General features: G+C 37.9%; 1 protein-coding gene across 1 annotated transcript in view; it reads right to left on the minus strand.

Moving 5' to 3' along the window:
- The window catches only part of LOC150075107 (uncharacterized), a 617,581-nt gene that overhangs the window by 91,423 nt on the left and 508,197 nt on the right, over positions 1-17,961 (minus strand). Inside the window, exon 40 of the mRNA XM_090388926.1 lies at positions 5,802-5,909. Coding sequence (XP_090245052.1) covers positions 5,802-5,909 — 108 coding nt within the window. The remainder of the gene's footprint in view (positions 1-5,801; positions 5,910-17,961) is intronic.

Below are 17,961 nucleotides of genomic sequence, written 5' to 3' on the forward strand. Positions count from 1 at the left end.
GCTGTTTTTCTTTGCATCCCTTGCCAAGGATTTCTCGTAATCTGCCTTTGCCTGCCTAACCTCCTTTGTAACTTGGTTGCATATCAACTTGTATCTATCATAGGCTTCTGTGTCATGTGTTAATTTGTAAGTATCCCATGCATTTTTCTTCTCTGCCATATGCCTCATTAGTTCATCTGACATCCATTTTGGCCTAAACCTTGAACAATATTTCTTAGTTGGTATGTAAAGCCTAGTAGCTTCCAAGATAAGTTCTTTGAATGCTTCCCATTTTGAATTTGCTGTTGGTAACATCATCAGTTGGTCCCACTGTATAGAATTTAAATACTGTCTCAGTCCATCGTAGTCGCCTTTACGGAAGCAATAACCCTTCCCTTTACCCCTAATGGTAGTTACCTCTTTGAGTAAATCCCACTTCAGCACACTGTGATCACTGCCACCTAGTGGTTCGTTTATCTGCAGATTCTTAATGCATGAAGAATCACTGCTGATAATCAAATCAAGAGTATTACTCCCTCTAGTTGCCTCCCGAACATGCTGATGTAGAAAACAATCATCCAATAAATCCACAAAAGCCCTGCTAGTGTGTGAGTAACCAGCCCCCAAATTCCAGTCAATATCTGGGAAATTAAAATCTCCCATTATAAGACTCTCTGATTTACTGGCCCACTCTATTTCCCTGTACAGTTCCTTATTATACTCATCAGAGTCATTAGGCCTATAGCACACTCCTACTCTCAATTTTGATCTCCCAATGCTTATGTCACACCAAACTGACTCAACACTGCACTGTCCAGCGATGTCGACTGACTTCACTTCCTTGGTTTTTGTGTTTCTTAACTAATAGCATAACCCCTCCCCCCTTCCTATCCTGTCTATCCTTTCTGTAGACGTTGTACTCCCCAAATTGCAGTTCTGCATCCCTTATATCTGTGTGACACCACGTCTCTGATATCCCAACAATATCTGCCTTTGATGTTTTGAGCAATACCTCAAATTCATCAAATTTATTTACTAAACTCCTAGCATTGGTGTACACGCAAGTATACCTGCACCTGTTTCTATTCTTAGCTACCCTAACACAACCCATGTGTTTACTTGTACCGCAATGGCTCCCAGCAGTCTCTGAAATACCATGCATCTTGTTTTTCAGGCTTCTGCTCATTCTAATAGAAGCAGTGCAAGAATCTCTTTCACCTCTGCCAGTGGCTACTGTCAATCTATTGGTCTTTGTCTCCCCCCAAGCTAGCAGTTTTCCGACCCACCTAACACTGCCTCGATAGCATCAGCAAATATTCTTGCACCCTTTCTATTTAAGTGTATCCCATCCCTGTAGAAGCAATCTCTCCTGTTAACAAGTACAGTCCAGGCTGAAAAAAATTCTACCCCTTGAGCCTTGCACAATCTTTCCAGGGCCGAATTGATCGACAAGGCTCTCATCATATACTCCCTCCTATCGTGTCTGGGCAGAATTGCAGACACTTTCAAATTCAACCCTAATTCTCGGCTTTTGTTCAACAGTGACCTGTACTTCTTAAGTAATTCTGCCGGTCTCCTACTCTTAATATTATTAGTGCCAACGTGTATGACTATATCACCTTTTGTGCCCTTAAAAGATGATATTCGCTCTACAACGTCATCAACCTTTGCCCCTGGCAGACATACCCTGGTCCTGTTCCACCTATCTTTTTTACAAAGCATGTTCCCCGTTTCCCTGACAATAGAATCCCCAACAACTACTAGTTCCTTCGGGACCAGCGCATTCTGCCTTGGGGGTTGTCTCTGTGTCATGCAATGCCCAAGTGCAAGCTCTGGCGTTGATGTGGGCAGCTGAGAGCTTGATGGGCCCCTCAATTTAGTTTCTTCGAGGGCATCCACCCTGTGGGAGAAGACAGAGGGTGGTAATCAATTGGTGCTGCTCATCGCGGACTAATGTTATTAGTGGAGTCCCACAGGGTTCGGTATTAGGTCCGCTGTTGTTTTGTATATTTATCAATGATATTGATGAAGGTATATCAGGCTTCATGTCGAAGTTTGCAGATGATACAAAGGTTGGCAGGGTTGTTAATGACAGTAATGGCAGTGTGCTACTGTAACAGGATCTATATAACTTGGACAGATGGGCTAAGAAGTGGCAACTGAAGTTTAATCTTGACAAATGCAAAGTACTGCATATGGGTAGAAGTAACCCCAGAGAAACGTACCAACTGTGTGGTATTACACTTAAGGTGGTAGAAAATGAAAAAGACCTGGGAGTAATTGTGCAGTCAGATATGAAGTTTTCTGAGCAATGCAGACAGGCTGCCAGGGCAGGTCATGGGGTTTTGTCAATGATATATAAGAATTTTGCTAGCAGGGAGAAGGAGGTGATTGTCCCTCTGCATAAGGCAATGGTCAGGCCATACCTTGAGTACTGCGTACAGGTCATTTTAGGAAGGATGTAGATTTACTTGAGCGTGTACAGAGAAGGACAACAAGACTGGTGAGGGGAATGAAGGGATCCTCTTAGCAAGAGAGGCTTAAGTTCTGCAAATTGCAGTGGCTGGAGAGGCACCTGCGAGGTGATCTGATTGAGGTATATAAGGCCTTGAATGGGTTGAGCACGCTGAATTCTGATGGGATCCTTCCACTTGTTCAGATTACGAACCTAAGGGGGCATAAATTCAAATTAAGAAAAGACAGATGTAGAATAGATGTGCGGAAATTTGCCTTTAGCCAGCAGGTGGTTAATTGCTGGAACAAACTTCCATCTGTCGTTGTAGAAATTGATAGGTTGAATAAATTTAAGGAGCAACTGGACAGGCATTTGGAGGGAATGGTGTGATTTTTTTTTTTTTTTTTTTTGCTAATGCTGCATAAGCTCGTACACTTGCTTTCTTGCATCACATGCCACTACTGCTACTACATGACAATGACTTTTCTCTGCTGCAGTGGACAGCTCAGTCTGCAGATCTCAATCCTATTGAACATCTTTGGAATGAGCTGGAAATAGCTGTTCGCTGCAGGCCTACACCTCTGTCGAATCTCAAGGAACTGTGTGACACACTCATGTCTGCATGGTAATCCACTTTTGCACAATGTTTTCAGCATCTAGTTCAATCCATGCCTAGACGAATTCAGGCTGTTTTGAAGGCTAAAAGAGGCTCAACACGCTACTAGGTAGGTGTACCTAATAAAGTGGCAGAACAGTGTATATTGTATTATAACATACAATATATATTGTATTGTACAGTAAAAAAAATTGTTTATTTTCAAAATATACATAGTTTGGGATATTTTGGAAGCGGAAACTCAGTGAAGTCACAATGTCCAGCATCTTTGATATTATCTTTTACACAATAAAAAAGGATAAGTGTAGGCATTCTGAAAGGATACAATCCTCTGGACTAATTAATTTTCTTTTAGGTCACACATGGACAAATACAAATGGGTGAAAGTTACTGTATCCATGCTGTTTACAAACAACAAACTAAAAGTCCTAAAAACATTCGCTAAGAGAAAGTGTATGGTGAATCATTACCCCAGTCCAATGCTTAATTTCACAATTCATGTATGAATCGCGAAACCCAGAAACTGAGTTAATGACCTATCACTAATTATCAATGAGTTGCCAATCTTATTCTTTAATGGCAATTACACAATCCCATGACTTAAATCAATTTCTTAATGTCTTTGGAATGCACTAAAAGCTTAAGCTGTGAGGTGAAATCGTCACCATGAAAAATCAGCTTCAATGAACTGGTTTGGCAAATGAACAATCCAGGAATTAAATTTATTGATTCTCAGGTGGTCTGCTGAAATCTCCCATTTTCCTAAACACAGCTGGAAAAATGGATGGTACTGGAGCATTGCATTTGAGAAGTTTGAATATACTATACTTCTAAACTATTTAATTCTAAAAAAAAAAAATAGTATTTGTATTGTTAATTTGTATATGTGTTATATTAATGATAGAAGAAATTAATGAATAGCAAAAAATTAGTTTAAAAAGTTTATTAAAAAATACTTGCAATTATTTTTCTCATCTATGGTCGAAAATATGAGGTGTGACAAAGTTCCTGGACTGGTGAATTAAAAAGAACACAAAGTGAAGGAGCTCAAATATGGTTTATTTTTATTCAAGTAATCACCACCTGATTGAATACTCTTATTACACCATTATAAAAGTTTCTGAAAAGAATCAGCGAAGGCATTTGGAGAGATGCTATTTAGTTTGCCAATTATGTTTTTCTTTCTGTCCACAACATCCTGAAAGCTTTTTCCTTTGAGGACAGATTTCACCTTAGGAAAGAGGAAGAAGTCTGCTAGTGCTAGATCAGGAGAGTAAAGTGGATACCATGTTTCATCAAAAATGTCTTCAAAATGAGTACAGAATGGAAGAAGGCATTGTCGTGAAATAAGAACCAGCTGTCTTTCTCTCGAAATTGCAGCTCACCTGGTGATTGCACTTCAATAGTTGTTGTGAAGCACCTGTATGTAGAACGTAGCACTGACTCACTCTCTCCAGATATATAAATTCTTTGTGAATCACATGCCCTGTTTGTTGAAAAACATGATCAGCATCATCTTAATCCTAGGCATGTGGTGATGATTGTGAAGTCCACTGCATGCTCTGATGCTTCCTTTCTGGGTTGTACTGGAACACCCAACACTCATCTCTATTGACAATATAGTCAAGGAAATTAGGATTGTTTTGACAAGTCTGGATGAAGTCTTTGCATGACGACACTCTTCATTGCTGCTTGCTCATCTGTGAGGCTGTGCAGCTCAACTTTTGCACAGACTTTCCTTCCCCCTAAATCTTCATGGTGAATTTTGATGAACCATCTCTTCATTCATATCCAACTCATCAGCCATCATTCTGAAGGTTAAATGATGATCTTTAGCCACAATTTCCTGAACTTTTGCAACTCTGTCCTCATTTTGAGAGCTTGATGGACACCCACTTCTTGGGTCATTGTGAACATTCTCATGTCCATCTTTGAACTGCTTATAGCATTCAAACACACTGGTATGAATAAACATTTCTGCATTATAAACAGTTTTTAACATTTCATATATTTCTGTTGCTTTGATATTTGTTCGTTGCTCCATTGTAAAATCATGACACAGAATGTAACACTACTAACAAAACTGGTTGCTACTTACAACCTGTCAGCCTACTGGACAATCTCTGTACCACCATTTCCTGGAGATAGCTTGAATTACAACATGCTAATTCCAATTATTTTCAAACTCATCGAACATGATTGCAACAGCACCAGTCCGGAAATTTTATTGCCACACCTGATATAATAAATCCACCAGTCCATGATACATGTTAAATTGAGAAGCACTGATGTATGATGATCTTTAGTTGTTGAAATTTTACTTACACTGTACAATGCAAAATCAAAAGTTAAAAGTTCCATTAAAAATGATTAAATTAAAGAAAAAATTTAAACACAGAGGTAATAAAGTGAATAACCCTTTCATTGTTTGTAGCAAAACAAAAGTGGTACTTGGTCAAGAAAAAAAGAATTCTGCATTACACAGAATTTTTCCGTGATTGACATGAAAAATCAAGAGAAATTTATTAAAAATATGGTTCTTTATCAGGAAGAAGCCTATATTTTTGAACATACGACATTTAAAAATATTTTAATACATAAAATGTGGGTAGGAGCTTAGGTCCCACTTGACATTGTTTTAAATCCTCCCTTCTTTCGAATTGCACAGTTCCATATAATAAATCAACAATCTGGAATTATAAGTAAATTAGAATTCAAGATCAATTTCACATGAAATATTTGTATTCTTACCACTGGTCCTGTTTCACCATGAGGACCAGGAAGACCTGGCGGACCAGTTAAACCTTGAAGACCAGGAAGTCCATCAGATCCAGTTTTTCCTTCAGGTCCACGCTCCCCCTGGAAAAGGAATTAAAAAAAAAAAAGGCTTTGCTTTATTAACCCACATAGACAAACAGATATATAATAATTTAATAATTTTTAGCTTTCTCTAGCTGTAACCTTATGTAATCCAGAGTTTAAAATCTTTCATGGAGTTTGCTATATTTATTTCCAATTATCCAGGAGGCATTTTTGCCTTAGGCAATCAGAAAATATTCAATTTACCACAGGATTCTAAAAACTAGGATCCTATATCCTTTTTTTAGATGAAGGCACTTTAGCATATAAACATACAAGAAGGGCTGGGGAAGATTATACTCCCATCATGTAGTTTGTACGCATGGTTAGAAAACCATTCAAGCAATTGTTGAATACTCCTTAATTCATACCAATTAGTAATGTGTAAGGGCAACAATTTAATCCATTTTGTTAATTCTATTTTTTGATCAAATGAGCCTTGGCTGAACAGTATGGAATTTATTTTTAATGGGTTAAGAATGCCTTCAAATATTATGAGTTTTAAGGAAACTTCTTTGAACAGGAAAATATATTAATAAAAGAAAATAAAAAAAACATACAACAAAGAATAATTTAAAAACAAAAGGGAAATTATAAGGTTATGGTTTAATGCACATAATGACACTCTTCTAAACATTTTCATGAACTGTAAAAAACCACACAGCAGTGAGATTGGAAATCTTATCTCACAAGTTCTTACAAAGTATGGGTCAACCTAAGCAGATATTGGGTATGAAATTATCCACGTGTTGGACAAGATTTTTCAGCTCTGGCGAATGCTAAGTTTTTATTTATATTTAGCCGTTTAATTTACTTAATTGCTATATTAAATTACTTTCTATAAGTAGCTTTATAGTCCTAGTCAAGCTCCTTGGTTTATTTTGAATTTATATAGTGATTTTGAAAGTTAATACTTACTCCGTAGAGTTTACAATTCGTAACTTGCTGCTATTGTTATATGATACGGAATAGCGTAATGTATATCCCAAACTTGATAGCATAAGGTTTAACATAAAACTAGACAGTGAAATACGTAGCACTGTATTAGAAATCTGTTAGTTTAGTATAGTATTATCAATTAATCAGTAAAATTCATTAAACTTATTAAATTTCATTGTTAATTAAATTGTACTTAAACGGAATCATGATCCAGACTAGTGCAACAAAGCAGCGTGCACAGATTAGCAGAAGTGCTGTGGCTCGGGGAGAACTGAAGGGGGCGATTCTCCAACACATCGTAGTCTAGAAAAATGTGTGATATGTGAAATGTTTGCAGACCTTTCTAAACCAGGACATGGTCTAGCCAAGGAGAATATCTTTGTATGTGCTAGGTGCAGAGGATGCGAAGAAATTAGGTGCCAACTTAGCATTCTGATGGGTGTCTATGAGAGTTTGAGGTGTAGGGCAGATACCCTCGAAGAAATTAATATGAGCGGCCCATCAAGCTCTCAGCTGCCCAACTCAATGCCAGAGCTCATTCCTGTGCATAAGGCAACACAGTCACAATCTCCAAGGCAGAATGTGCTGGTCCTACAGGAGCTAGTTATTGTAGGTGACTCGATTGTCAGGGAGATGGGGAATATGTTATGCAAAAAGGATAGGTGGAACAGCACCGGGGTATGTCTGCCAGGGGCAAAAGTTGATCATATTGTAGGACAGATATCAGCTTTTAAGGACACAAAAGGTGATATTGTTGTACATGTCGGCACTAATGACTTTAACAGTAAGAGATCTGCAGATTTACTTAACAAGTACAGGTCAATATTGAAAAAGAGTTGTGAGTTAGGATTAAATTTGAAAGTTTCTGCAATTCGGATCAGATACGATAGGAAGGAGTATATGATGAAAGCTTTGTCAATCAATTCGGCCATGGACAGATTGTGCAAGACTAATGGGGTAGAATTTTTTTCAGTATGGTCTGTGCTTGTTAACAGGAGAGACTGCATCTACAGGGATGGAATACACTTAAATAGAAAGGATGCAAGAATATTTGCCGATGCTATCGAGGCAGTGTTAGGTGGGTTGGAAAACTGCTAGCTTGGGGGGGAGATTCACAGAATAAAATATTAACAGTAGCTACAGGCAGAAGCGAAACTTGCACTGCTTCTATTGTAATGAGCAGCCTAGAGAGAAAGCTGCTGGGGATTTCAAGAGCTGCTGGGAGGCATCATGGAACAAGTAAATACATGGGTTGTGTTAGGGTAACTAAGAGCAAGAACAGCTGCATGTATACTTGCATATACACGAATGCTAGAAGTACAGTAAATAAATTTGATGAATTTGAAGTGTTGATCAAGACAGCAAAGGGAGATATTGTTGGATATCAAGACATGGTATCACACAGATATAAGCAGTGTAGAATTGGAATTTGGGGAGTACAATGTGTACAGAAATGATAGACAGGCTAGGAAGGGAGGAGGGATAATGCTGTTAGTTAAGAAACAAAATATAAGGAAATGCATCCAGTTGACATGGGTGGATAGTGAAATGTTGAGTCAGTTTGGTGTGACATAAACACTGAAAAAGGGAAAATGAGAGTAGGAGCATGTTATAGGCCTAATGACTCTGATGAGTACAATAAACAACTCTGAAGAGGAAGAGAGTGAACCAGTAAATCAGAATGTTTTGTAATGGGGGAATTTTAACTTTCCAAATATTGACTGGAACTTGTGAGTTGGCCACTCGCACGCTAGCAAGACCTTTGTGGATTTATCGGAGGATTGTTTTCTACAGCAACATGTTCTAGGGGCAACCAGAGGGAGTAATGCTTTTGATCTGATTATCAGCAGCAATTATTCATGCATTAAGAATTTGCAGATAAAGGAACTACTAGGTAGTAGTGGTCACAGTGTAATGATGTTTGTTTGTTTGTTTGTTAGTTGGTTTTTAGGAGCATTAGCAACTAAGGCCATATTGCTCTGGGGATATGCAGTGGTCATTCCCTGACCTTTAATAGTAGCTTCCAAGATTAATTCCTTGAATTCTAAATGGGAAGCCTTCAAGGAATTAACCTTGGAAGCTACTATGCTTTTCATAGCAACTAAGGAATACTGTTCAAGATTTAGACCTAAATGGATGTTAGATGAACTAATGAGGCTTGTGGCAGAGGAGAAAAATGAGTGGGATGCATGTAAATTATCAGGTGATACAGAAGTCTATGGCAGATATAAGCTAGTCTGTAATCAAGTCACAAAATAGGTTAGACAAGCGAAGGCTGATTACAAGAAATCCTTGGCAAAGGATGCAAAGAAAAACAACAGACTTCTTTACTTATGTTTACTCTAAATGGAAGGGGATGAATCAGATTGGTCCACTTGATATCAATGGTTTGACATTTGATGATCCTGCTCAGATAGCTGAAAAACCGAATGAGTATTTTGCGTCTACATTCACACACATGAGGAATTCTGTATGGGAGGGGAGGACAGAAGTTTACTAAACTCTAACAGGGAGCTAAATGATTTTTAATAATGAAGAGCAAAGTGGAGGAGAAACTGTTGAAGTTAAACATAAAAAAGGCAATTGAGGCAGATGGAATCTATCTAGTTCTATTGAAGGAGGCAGCAAGGGAAGTAAGCAAACCCTTAGACATAATTATGAGAGCATCATTAGATTCAGGGGAGGTCCCCATAGACTGGAGAGGGCAAATGTATCCCCAATTCTGAAAGGGGGTTCAAAGAGATACAAATAATTATAGACATGTTAGTTTAACTTCTGTTCCAGGGAAAATAATGAGTCACTGGTTAAAAAAGTGATGCAGGATCACCAAGACAAGACTGCAGTAATAGTTCACACACATGGGTTTGTTAAGGGGAAGTCTTGTCTGACCAATTTGATTGGATACTATGATGTGGTCACAAAGGAACTGGATGCAAAAAATAATTTTGATATCATATACAGCAGACTCTTGATTTATCAGGATCGGATTAACTAGAACACTTCAAGACTCCAAATAAGAAAAATCAACCAAAAATCATAAAATTCAAGTAATAACTAGAATAGGTATAAACATGTTTTTTGCAAGTCAGATATAAGCGACAAGAAGTGGCATTAGAAGTCATCATTGGGAGAATAATGTATCTATTACCTTGAACCCGCCCCCGTCTTCACACCCAGTGCTAAAAAAAACCACAAATGTTTAGTTTGTTTTAGTGCGTTGCGTTGATTGTTGTGTCCCGTTGCACTGCAAAAAGACAAATTTTGTTTCGTTATTTATGTCAGGGATGCTGAAATTTTTTTATAGTAAAAAAAAAAAATTTTTTTTTTTTTTGTTTAGAAATCATGAAAATAATGGATAAACACAAAAGATTTGCGCTTTTAGTTAAACAAAACTTGAAATTATTCAAAAGTTTGAAAATGGTGCATCCATTAAATCTTTAATGAACCATTATAATGTTGGTGACCAAACCATACGCAACATTGTAAAAAATAAAGGGAAGCTATTAGATTTAAAATCGGCATCCCAAAAAATAAAGAGAAGCATCGTATTGGACACGTGAGTAGTACGTATTAAGTTTTTTTCATTTTTTATCTATCGGCATATTTTTTACGTAGGTTGCTGAATATTTATCTATACAGTAAGTCCCTGACTTACACAACTACGGATTTAAGTAAATTTTTTTCACTCTTTTTTTTTTTTTTTTTTTTTTTTTAGGATTGTAAAATTTAAAAAAATTTAAATAATAATGATAACAAGAAATCGATAATGACAATCACGGCATGCACAAATTGCACAAGTGAGATACGGAGTAACGTGCAAAAAAATAGGAAAGAAGAGAAGATTCCTACAATTTATTTCTGTTTTTTTTTATATGACTGAAGATTTCAGAGAAGGGGGGGGGACACTTCATCATAATAACGTAAAAACCCACAGAATTCCAGCTATCTGTATTTTTGCAAATGCATTTAGATCGAGCTTACTACCCGTTTATAATTAGATGCATGAATAGAAAAGCCCAATAACAGGGAAAGTGGAAATTGCTTTTATTGTTTTATGGTAGTGACCTCCAGAAATGTGCTTTAATAAAATGTGAGCTCACATGTGGTGATAAAACTGTAGTGAGTTTTTGACTTAACCCTGTGAAGTTCTTTATCGAAAATTTCATTTTGACAGTTATCATGGTGCTAACTAAGAGAATAATTACAGCGGTACTAGTAAATATACCAAGAAAAGGAAAGAGATCAATTTGGATCAGAAAATTAAACTAATAAGAATGAATGAAAATGGTCAAAGATTAACAAGTATCGTGCTAAATTCAGATTTGTCAATAATAATATAGTAGAAATATGTTATTAGTCATTCCCAAGTTACGTAAAACTCGATGAAGAAAGAAGTTACTTCTTACATTACTATTACGTATGTCAAGGACTTCTGTATTTTTGGATTAACTGGGAAATTGATTATCCGGGATATATTATTTACCATCTATCCCGGAAAATCGAGATTCTACTGTACCTGGATTTCAGGAAAGCTTTTGATACTGTTGCACATGGAAGACTTGTTTTCAAATTGGAGCAGTATGGTATTAAGGGCAAGTTAAGAAGAAGAAATCTTTACTGCATACAAAACGCACATGCCGTACACAATAACCTTCACAGCTACAAGCCAGGGGTTTACAGATGTTGTAATGGATAAAGGGATGGTTGAGTGGGAGATGACAGAGAGTGGTAATAAATGGACACTGCTCTACATGAGCTAATGATATTAGTGGAGTCCCCCAGGGTTCAGTTCGTTGTTGTTAGCATTAGCATTAGTAGAGGCATTTGATGCAAGAAAGCAAGCTTATGCAGCATCAGCCAAAAAAAAAAAAAAAAAAAACCCACTTCCACTGCACCCCTCTGTTCGTTCAAAATACCTGTCCAGCTGAGCCTTAAACTTATTTAGGCTATCAACCTCCACGACAAGGGATGGAAGTCTGTTCCACCAACTAACCACCCGCTGGCTAAAGGCAAATTTCTGCACGTCTATCCTACATCTGTCTTTCCTCAATTTGAATTTATGCCCTCTCAGGTGATTATTCTGTGCTAGAGGTTTGGTTTTTTTTTTTTTTAGGAGCATTAGCAACTAAGGCCATATTGCTCCGGGATATACGGTGGTCATTCCATGACCTTTCCGCATTCTCCATATTTGGTGGTGACGGGCTCGAACCCCGGTCTAATCAAGAAGCGTGTGCTACGCACTGCTGCTCCTTCCCACCTGGCTACGGAGGCGCCTGTGCTAGAGGAAGAATCCCATCAGCATTGAGCATGCTCAAACCATTCAAGGCTTTATACACCTCTATCAGATCACCTCGCTGGTGCCTAGTCTCCAGACACTGTAATTTGCAAAACTTAAGCCTTTCTTCGTAAGAGCACCCCTTTGTTCCATTCACTAATCTTGTTGCCCTTCTCTGTACTCGTTCCAGCAGGTCTACATCCTTCTTGAAATGAGGCCTCCAGACCTGTATACAGTACTCTAGGTGTGGCCTGGCCACTGCCTTATACAAGGGAATAATCACCTCCTTATCCCTGCTGGAAAAATTCCTGTATATCATTGACAATACTCCATGAGCTACTCTTGCAGCCCGTCTGCACTGCTCAGAGAACTTCATATCTGCCTGCACAACCACCCCCAAGTCCCTTTCATTCTCTACCACTGTCAGTGTAGTACCACAGAGTTGATACGTTGCTCTGGGGTTGCTGTTTCCCATGTTGTTCGTTGTTTGGTTTTTAGGAGCATTAGCAACTAAGGCCATATTGCTCCGGGAATATGCGGTGGTCATTTCCTGACCTTTCCACATCCTCCGTATTTGGTGGTGACAGGCTCGAACCCCGGTCTAATCAAGAAGCGTGTGCTGTGCACTGCTGCTCCTTCCCACCTGGCTGCGGAGGCGCCCCAGGGTTCAGTCCTGGGCCCATTGTTGCTTTGTGTATTTATCAATGATATCGATGAAGGTATATCAAGCTTAATGTCCAAGTTTGAAGATGATACAAAGGTTGGCAGGGTTGTTAATGACAGTAAAGACAGTATGTTACTGCAACAGGATCTAGAAAAGTTAGAACAGTTGCAAAGTGGCAACTGAAGTTTAACATTGACAAATGCAAAGTATTGAATATGGGTAGCAGTAACCCAAGAGAAATGTATCAACAGTATGATACTACACTCAGGGAGGTGGAGAATGAAAAAGACCTGTGGGGAGGGGTAATTGTGCAGTCAGATATGAAGTTCTCTGAGTAGTGTAGATGGGTTGCAGAGCAGGTTATGGAGTTTTGTCAATGATATATAGGAATTTTGCTAGCAGAGACAAGGAGGTGAATATCCCTTTGTATAAGGCAATGGTCAGGCCATACCTTGAGTACTGTGAACAGGTCTAGAGGTCTCATTTTAGGAAGGATGTAAGTTGCTAGAATGAGTACAGAGAAGGGCAACCAGATTGGTGAGAGGAACAAAGGAGTGCTCTTACAAAGAGAGGTTTAAGGTCTGCAAGTTGCAGCATCTGGAGACTAGGAAGGATTTGGAGGCACCTGTGAGGTGATCTGATTCAGGTGTATCAGGCCTTGAATGGTTTGAGTAGGCTCAATGTTGATGGGATACTTCTGCTTGCTTAGATTAAGAACCCCTGAGGGGACATAGATTCAAATTGAGGAAAGACAGTTGCAAAATAGATGTGCAGAAGTTTGCCTTTAGCCAGCAGGTAGTCGATTGCTAGAACAGACTTCCATCTGTTGTTGTGGAAATTGATAGCTTAAATAAATTTAAGGCTGAACTAGACAAATATTTGGAGTGAGTGGATGGGTGAAATGGGAAGGGTTTTTTTTGGCTGATGTTGTATAAGCTTGCTTTCTTTGCATCATATGCCTCAACTAATGGTAATGCTAATATGCCAACAGTCAAAACATGAGAATTTGAACAGTACACGCACATGCCATACATGGCATGGCATGGCATGTACTGCATTCTGTGTATGGTGCATTATATTTCCATCCACAGATGATCATCCCCATTTTCTTAACAGAAATGGCACACTGTGCAGCAATATCTGAAAATGTTTTTGAGGTTCATAAGCCAAATGAATGAGGTAGAATGTTAGGAAAGATATTTCCAACAAGATGACACAACTAAATACACATCTGCAATGGCACTTCAGACAGTGAAATCTTTGTTTGCAGATCAAATGATCTCTAAAGGGACTCTGGCTGCCAATATCACGAGACTTTACCTCTTTTTTTTTTTGTTAACTATCAATATGTTTTATATGAAGAATAAATAAAAAAAATAAAATGTGTCGATGATGGTGATACAGAAAAGATAACAAGGATGGTAGTGATACAGGAATTAGTAATCAATGAATTAGAATTACATATATATGGTTGATTGATTTGGTAGTTGTTGGCGCATCGGCTTCTGTGGCCATATTGCACCTCCCAAGGTTTTTGCAGTATTTTGATCCAAGCCCGAGGCGGGAATCAAACCCGCGACCTTTGGGTTGCCGGGTAGGTACTTTACCCACTCGGCTAGCCCGGTCGGCTAACATATATATGGGGTTTACTTCTGAAGGTCTTTCTGGGAAGGCCTTACTGTAGAGCAGTGTTTCCCAAAGTGTCGTATGCGAACCCCCAGGTGTACACAAAAGGATTTTAAAGCGTACTAACCAGAATTATTTATTTTACTTTCTCATAGTTTTTTTTAGCTGCAGAAAACAATTCATTAAAATTTAAAACAGCAGGTTCTGCTTACAGAAATCACTGGTTAACTGAATCAGTCACTTTACTGAAACAAAACTTGAAAATCCAAACCCTTTATACATTGCAGTGTATAAAATTCTTCTCGTATTAGAATCACAATTTCAGTTTATTGAATCATAAGATATGATAGAGCTATATAAATCACAATATTTTAAGTTTTCTTCCCCCCCCACTTTCATCTAAATTTATTGGTCTATACTCTTAAATGATCTGGTATATACATATTAGCTCACTGTGCATGCATGTGTGTGTTGTTTACATGTAGTGATCCAAGAATCATTTGAGGGATTTGTTTTGATAATTATGCCATTTGTTTACTGCTTGTTGTCTCCCCTTTCTGCAAATGAGCTCTACTGTGTTGTATATATGAATAGCAATTGGGTTAATTACAGAATACCAGTGACCACAGTCTTTTCAAATGCCAGCTTTTACTGGACATCTGGGGGAAGTAATCACTTGATAATTATACTGTTTGTTTATTGCTTGTTATCTACCCTTTCTACGAATGAACTCTACTGTGTTGTATGTATGAATCGTAATTGGGTTAATTATAGAATGCCAGTGACAATAGCCTTTTCAAAAAGCCAACTTTGTTGAACTTTGGCTAATCCTTTATTACTCAGTGAATGTTGTCATGTAAAATGTTAAAAAAAAATGTTTGGTACATAACAATTTTTTAATAAAACTAAATGCAACTAGGCATAATATCATAAGAGCTTGAAATTATCTATTTAATATCGGTGTGGATACACCATACATAGCTCTTAAAGGAAAAACTATGAAAGTAGTGTAAAATGCATCATTTCGTCTGTATCTCATATTGTGATCATCCTTCACAATGAGTTACCATGTATTAAAAGTAAAAAAAAAGTAAAGTGCAGCCATTATCAACCCACTGCAGGATGGAAGCCGCCTCAACAATTCATGCTGAGGGAAATGGACCATAATCTGCCACACTGGTCCAGTGCGGGTTGGCAGATCGACCGTATTCAGCAGTCAGGGGCTTGAACCCCGGTCTACTCAAAGAGCGTGTGCTACTGCACTCCCACTCCTGACCACTCAGCTACAGAGGCCGTTAAGCAACACTTCACTAATAGAGAAGTCTATTGTTACTTATTCTCAGTGGGTACCACCATCCAGATGGTACTATTTCAGGTACTGTCTGGGTGGTGGTGGTACCTACCCAGATGGCAGGGTGGGCAGATACCAGGGTACCTGCCCACGCACTAATGAAAGGCCAACAAGCCTTGAAACAGTGCCGTCTGGGTGGTGGTACCCACTGAAAATAAATAACAATAGACTTCTCTATTAGTGAAGTGTTGCTTATTCGAGGTAGTGCAATACATGAAAACTCATTATGAAGGATGATCACAATATCAGATACAGATGAAATTATGCCTTTTACACTACTTTCGTAGTTTTTTCTTTAAGATCTATCTATGGTGTATCTACACTGATATTAAATAAATATATAATAATTTATTATACATTTTGTACAATTTATACATATTAATACCAATTTTACTTTCAATATCAAAATAGTAAGTACTGTATTAAAAATGTTCTTCCTTCACTAGCTTACATGCATACTTTAATTTCAGACTGGTATGGATCCACCGTATATATATCTACACTATGCTATCGGAATGTTTGTTGACTTTTATTATTGCTTCCATTTTTAATATTATTTCTATAATATATATGTATAAATTTTATTATATATCAATAAAATATATATACCATATATTGTACTATATTTGCTCTAGTCTAGATAAAATAGTATTATTAAAACTACCCTAAAATTGTTTAGTTTTACCAGAGTATTCCAGAATGGAATACTCTGGTAAAACTAAAAGGAAAAGGATGCAACTGCAATGTCCTTTAAAAAAAAAAGAAAAAAAGAAAGAAAGAAAAGAAAAACATGTTATGGACATTTACTTCATCTATTAATACAATCATCAAAGGGTGCATTTCAAGCATCAGCCAGAGCCTTAGACACATCCAATACCCTTGCTAGTGCCTTTAACAACAGCTGAGATTTTTGAATCACATCACTCTTCATCCTTACTGCTTTCATCTTGCTTTCTGTGAGACTGTTGTAATGCCTTACAAGCATACCACAAGCCAACCACATGATTCTCTACAGTTCTTTAACTGATGAGGTGCCTTTCTGGCCCTTCACTGGATTAGGCAAGTTTTCTTCAGCATTCATTTCAAGTTGATAGTTTGATTTCATCTATAAATAATTCCTTTGTATTTGTTATTCAGTTAGAGATGTACTTTTTCCTGCAATTACTAGTTAACAGAGGAATCACTCTTCATAAGGTCAAGGATTCTTGCAAATGCATATTGTTATTTTATTGTTCTTTGGTTTTTTTAGGAGCATTAGCAACTAAGGCCATATTGCTCCAGGGATATGTGGTGGTCATTCCTTGACCTTTTTGCATCCTCCGTATTTGGTGGGCATGGGCTCAAACCCTGGTCTAATCGAGAAGCATGTGCTACGCACTGCTGCTCCTGCCCACTTGGCTACGGAGGCACCTGCAAATGCATAAGTGGTCTAATAAAACTGAAACATGGTAAAGGTAAAAAAAAGGTAAACTGCAGCCATTATCAACCCACTGCAGGATGGAAGCCTCCTCAACAAAATTCATGCTGAGGGAAATGGATCATAATCTGCCACGCTGACCCAGTGCGGGTTGGCAGATCGACGGTATTTAGCAGTCAGGGGCTTGAACCCCAGTCTACTCAAAGAGTGTGTGTTACTGCACTCCCACTCCTGACCACTCAGCTATGGAGGCTGAAACATAGTAGTAAGACCCAAATCCATTGGTGGGATCATGGTCCCATCTACACTTCAGCACCATAACCACATAGAGACAAGTGTACAGGCATATGCTGAAATGTAACAATGGCTAACAGAAAAACTCCCCACAAATAATTGAAATAGCAAATGTTAAAAAATTAAAAAGGTACAAAGCTAATGTGCAAATAATCAAAACTGGAAATATTAATCTGTGAAGATTGTGGTTTACTGTACATGCAATTTTATGGGCTTGGTGACTTTAAAAGCACCTGTATGGGAACTGTTTCACATTGATTCCAAGGACAAGACCATTTTTTTTTACAAGAAACACAAACATACCACAGTGATCCTACAATTACTCCTTTTCAGACTTTTCTCTTTTTAACATAGACAACACTTTTATTCATATTTTCATCACAAAGATTTAGACCCATCATGCAGTCATTTCAAGACACCGAACTTCAGTTCTTCATTCATTTGGAATTTCTGTCTTCCCAGATGCACTTTCAAGTGAAAATCACT

This window comes from Mastigoproctus giganteus, chromosome 14, assembly GCF_048544385.1.
Source record: "Mastigoproctus giganteus isolate SK-2022 chromosome 14, ASM4854438v1, whole genome shotgun sequence".
Taxonomy (NCBI): Eukaryota; Metazoa; Arthropoda; class Arachnida; order Uropygi; family Thelyphonidae; genus Mastigoproctus; species Mastigoproctus giganteus.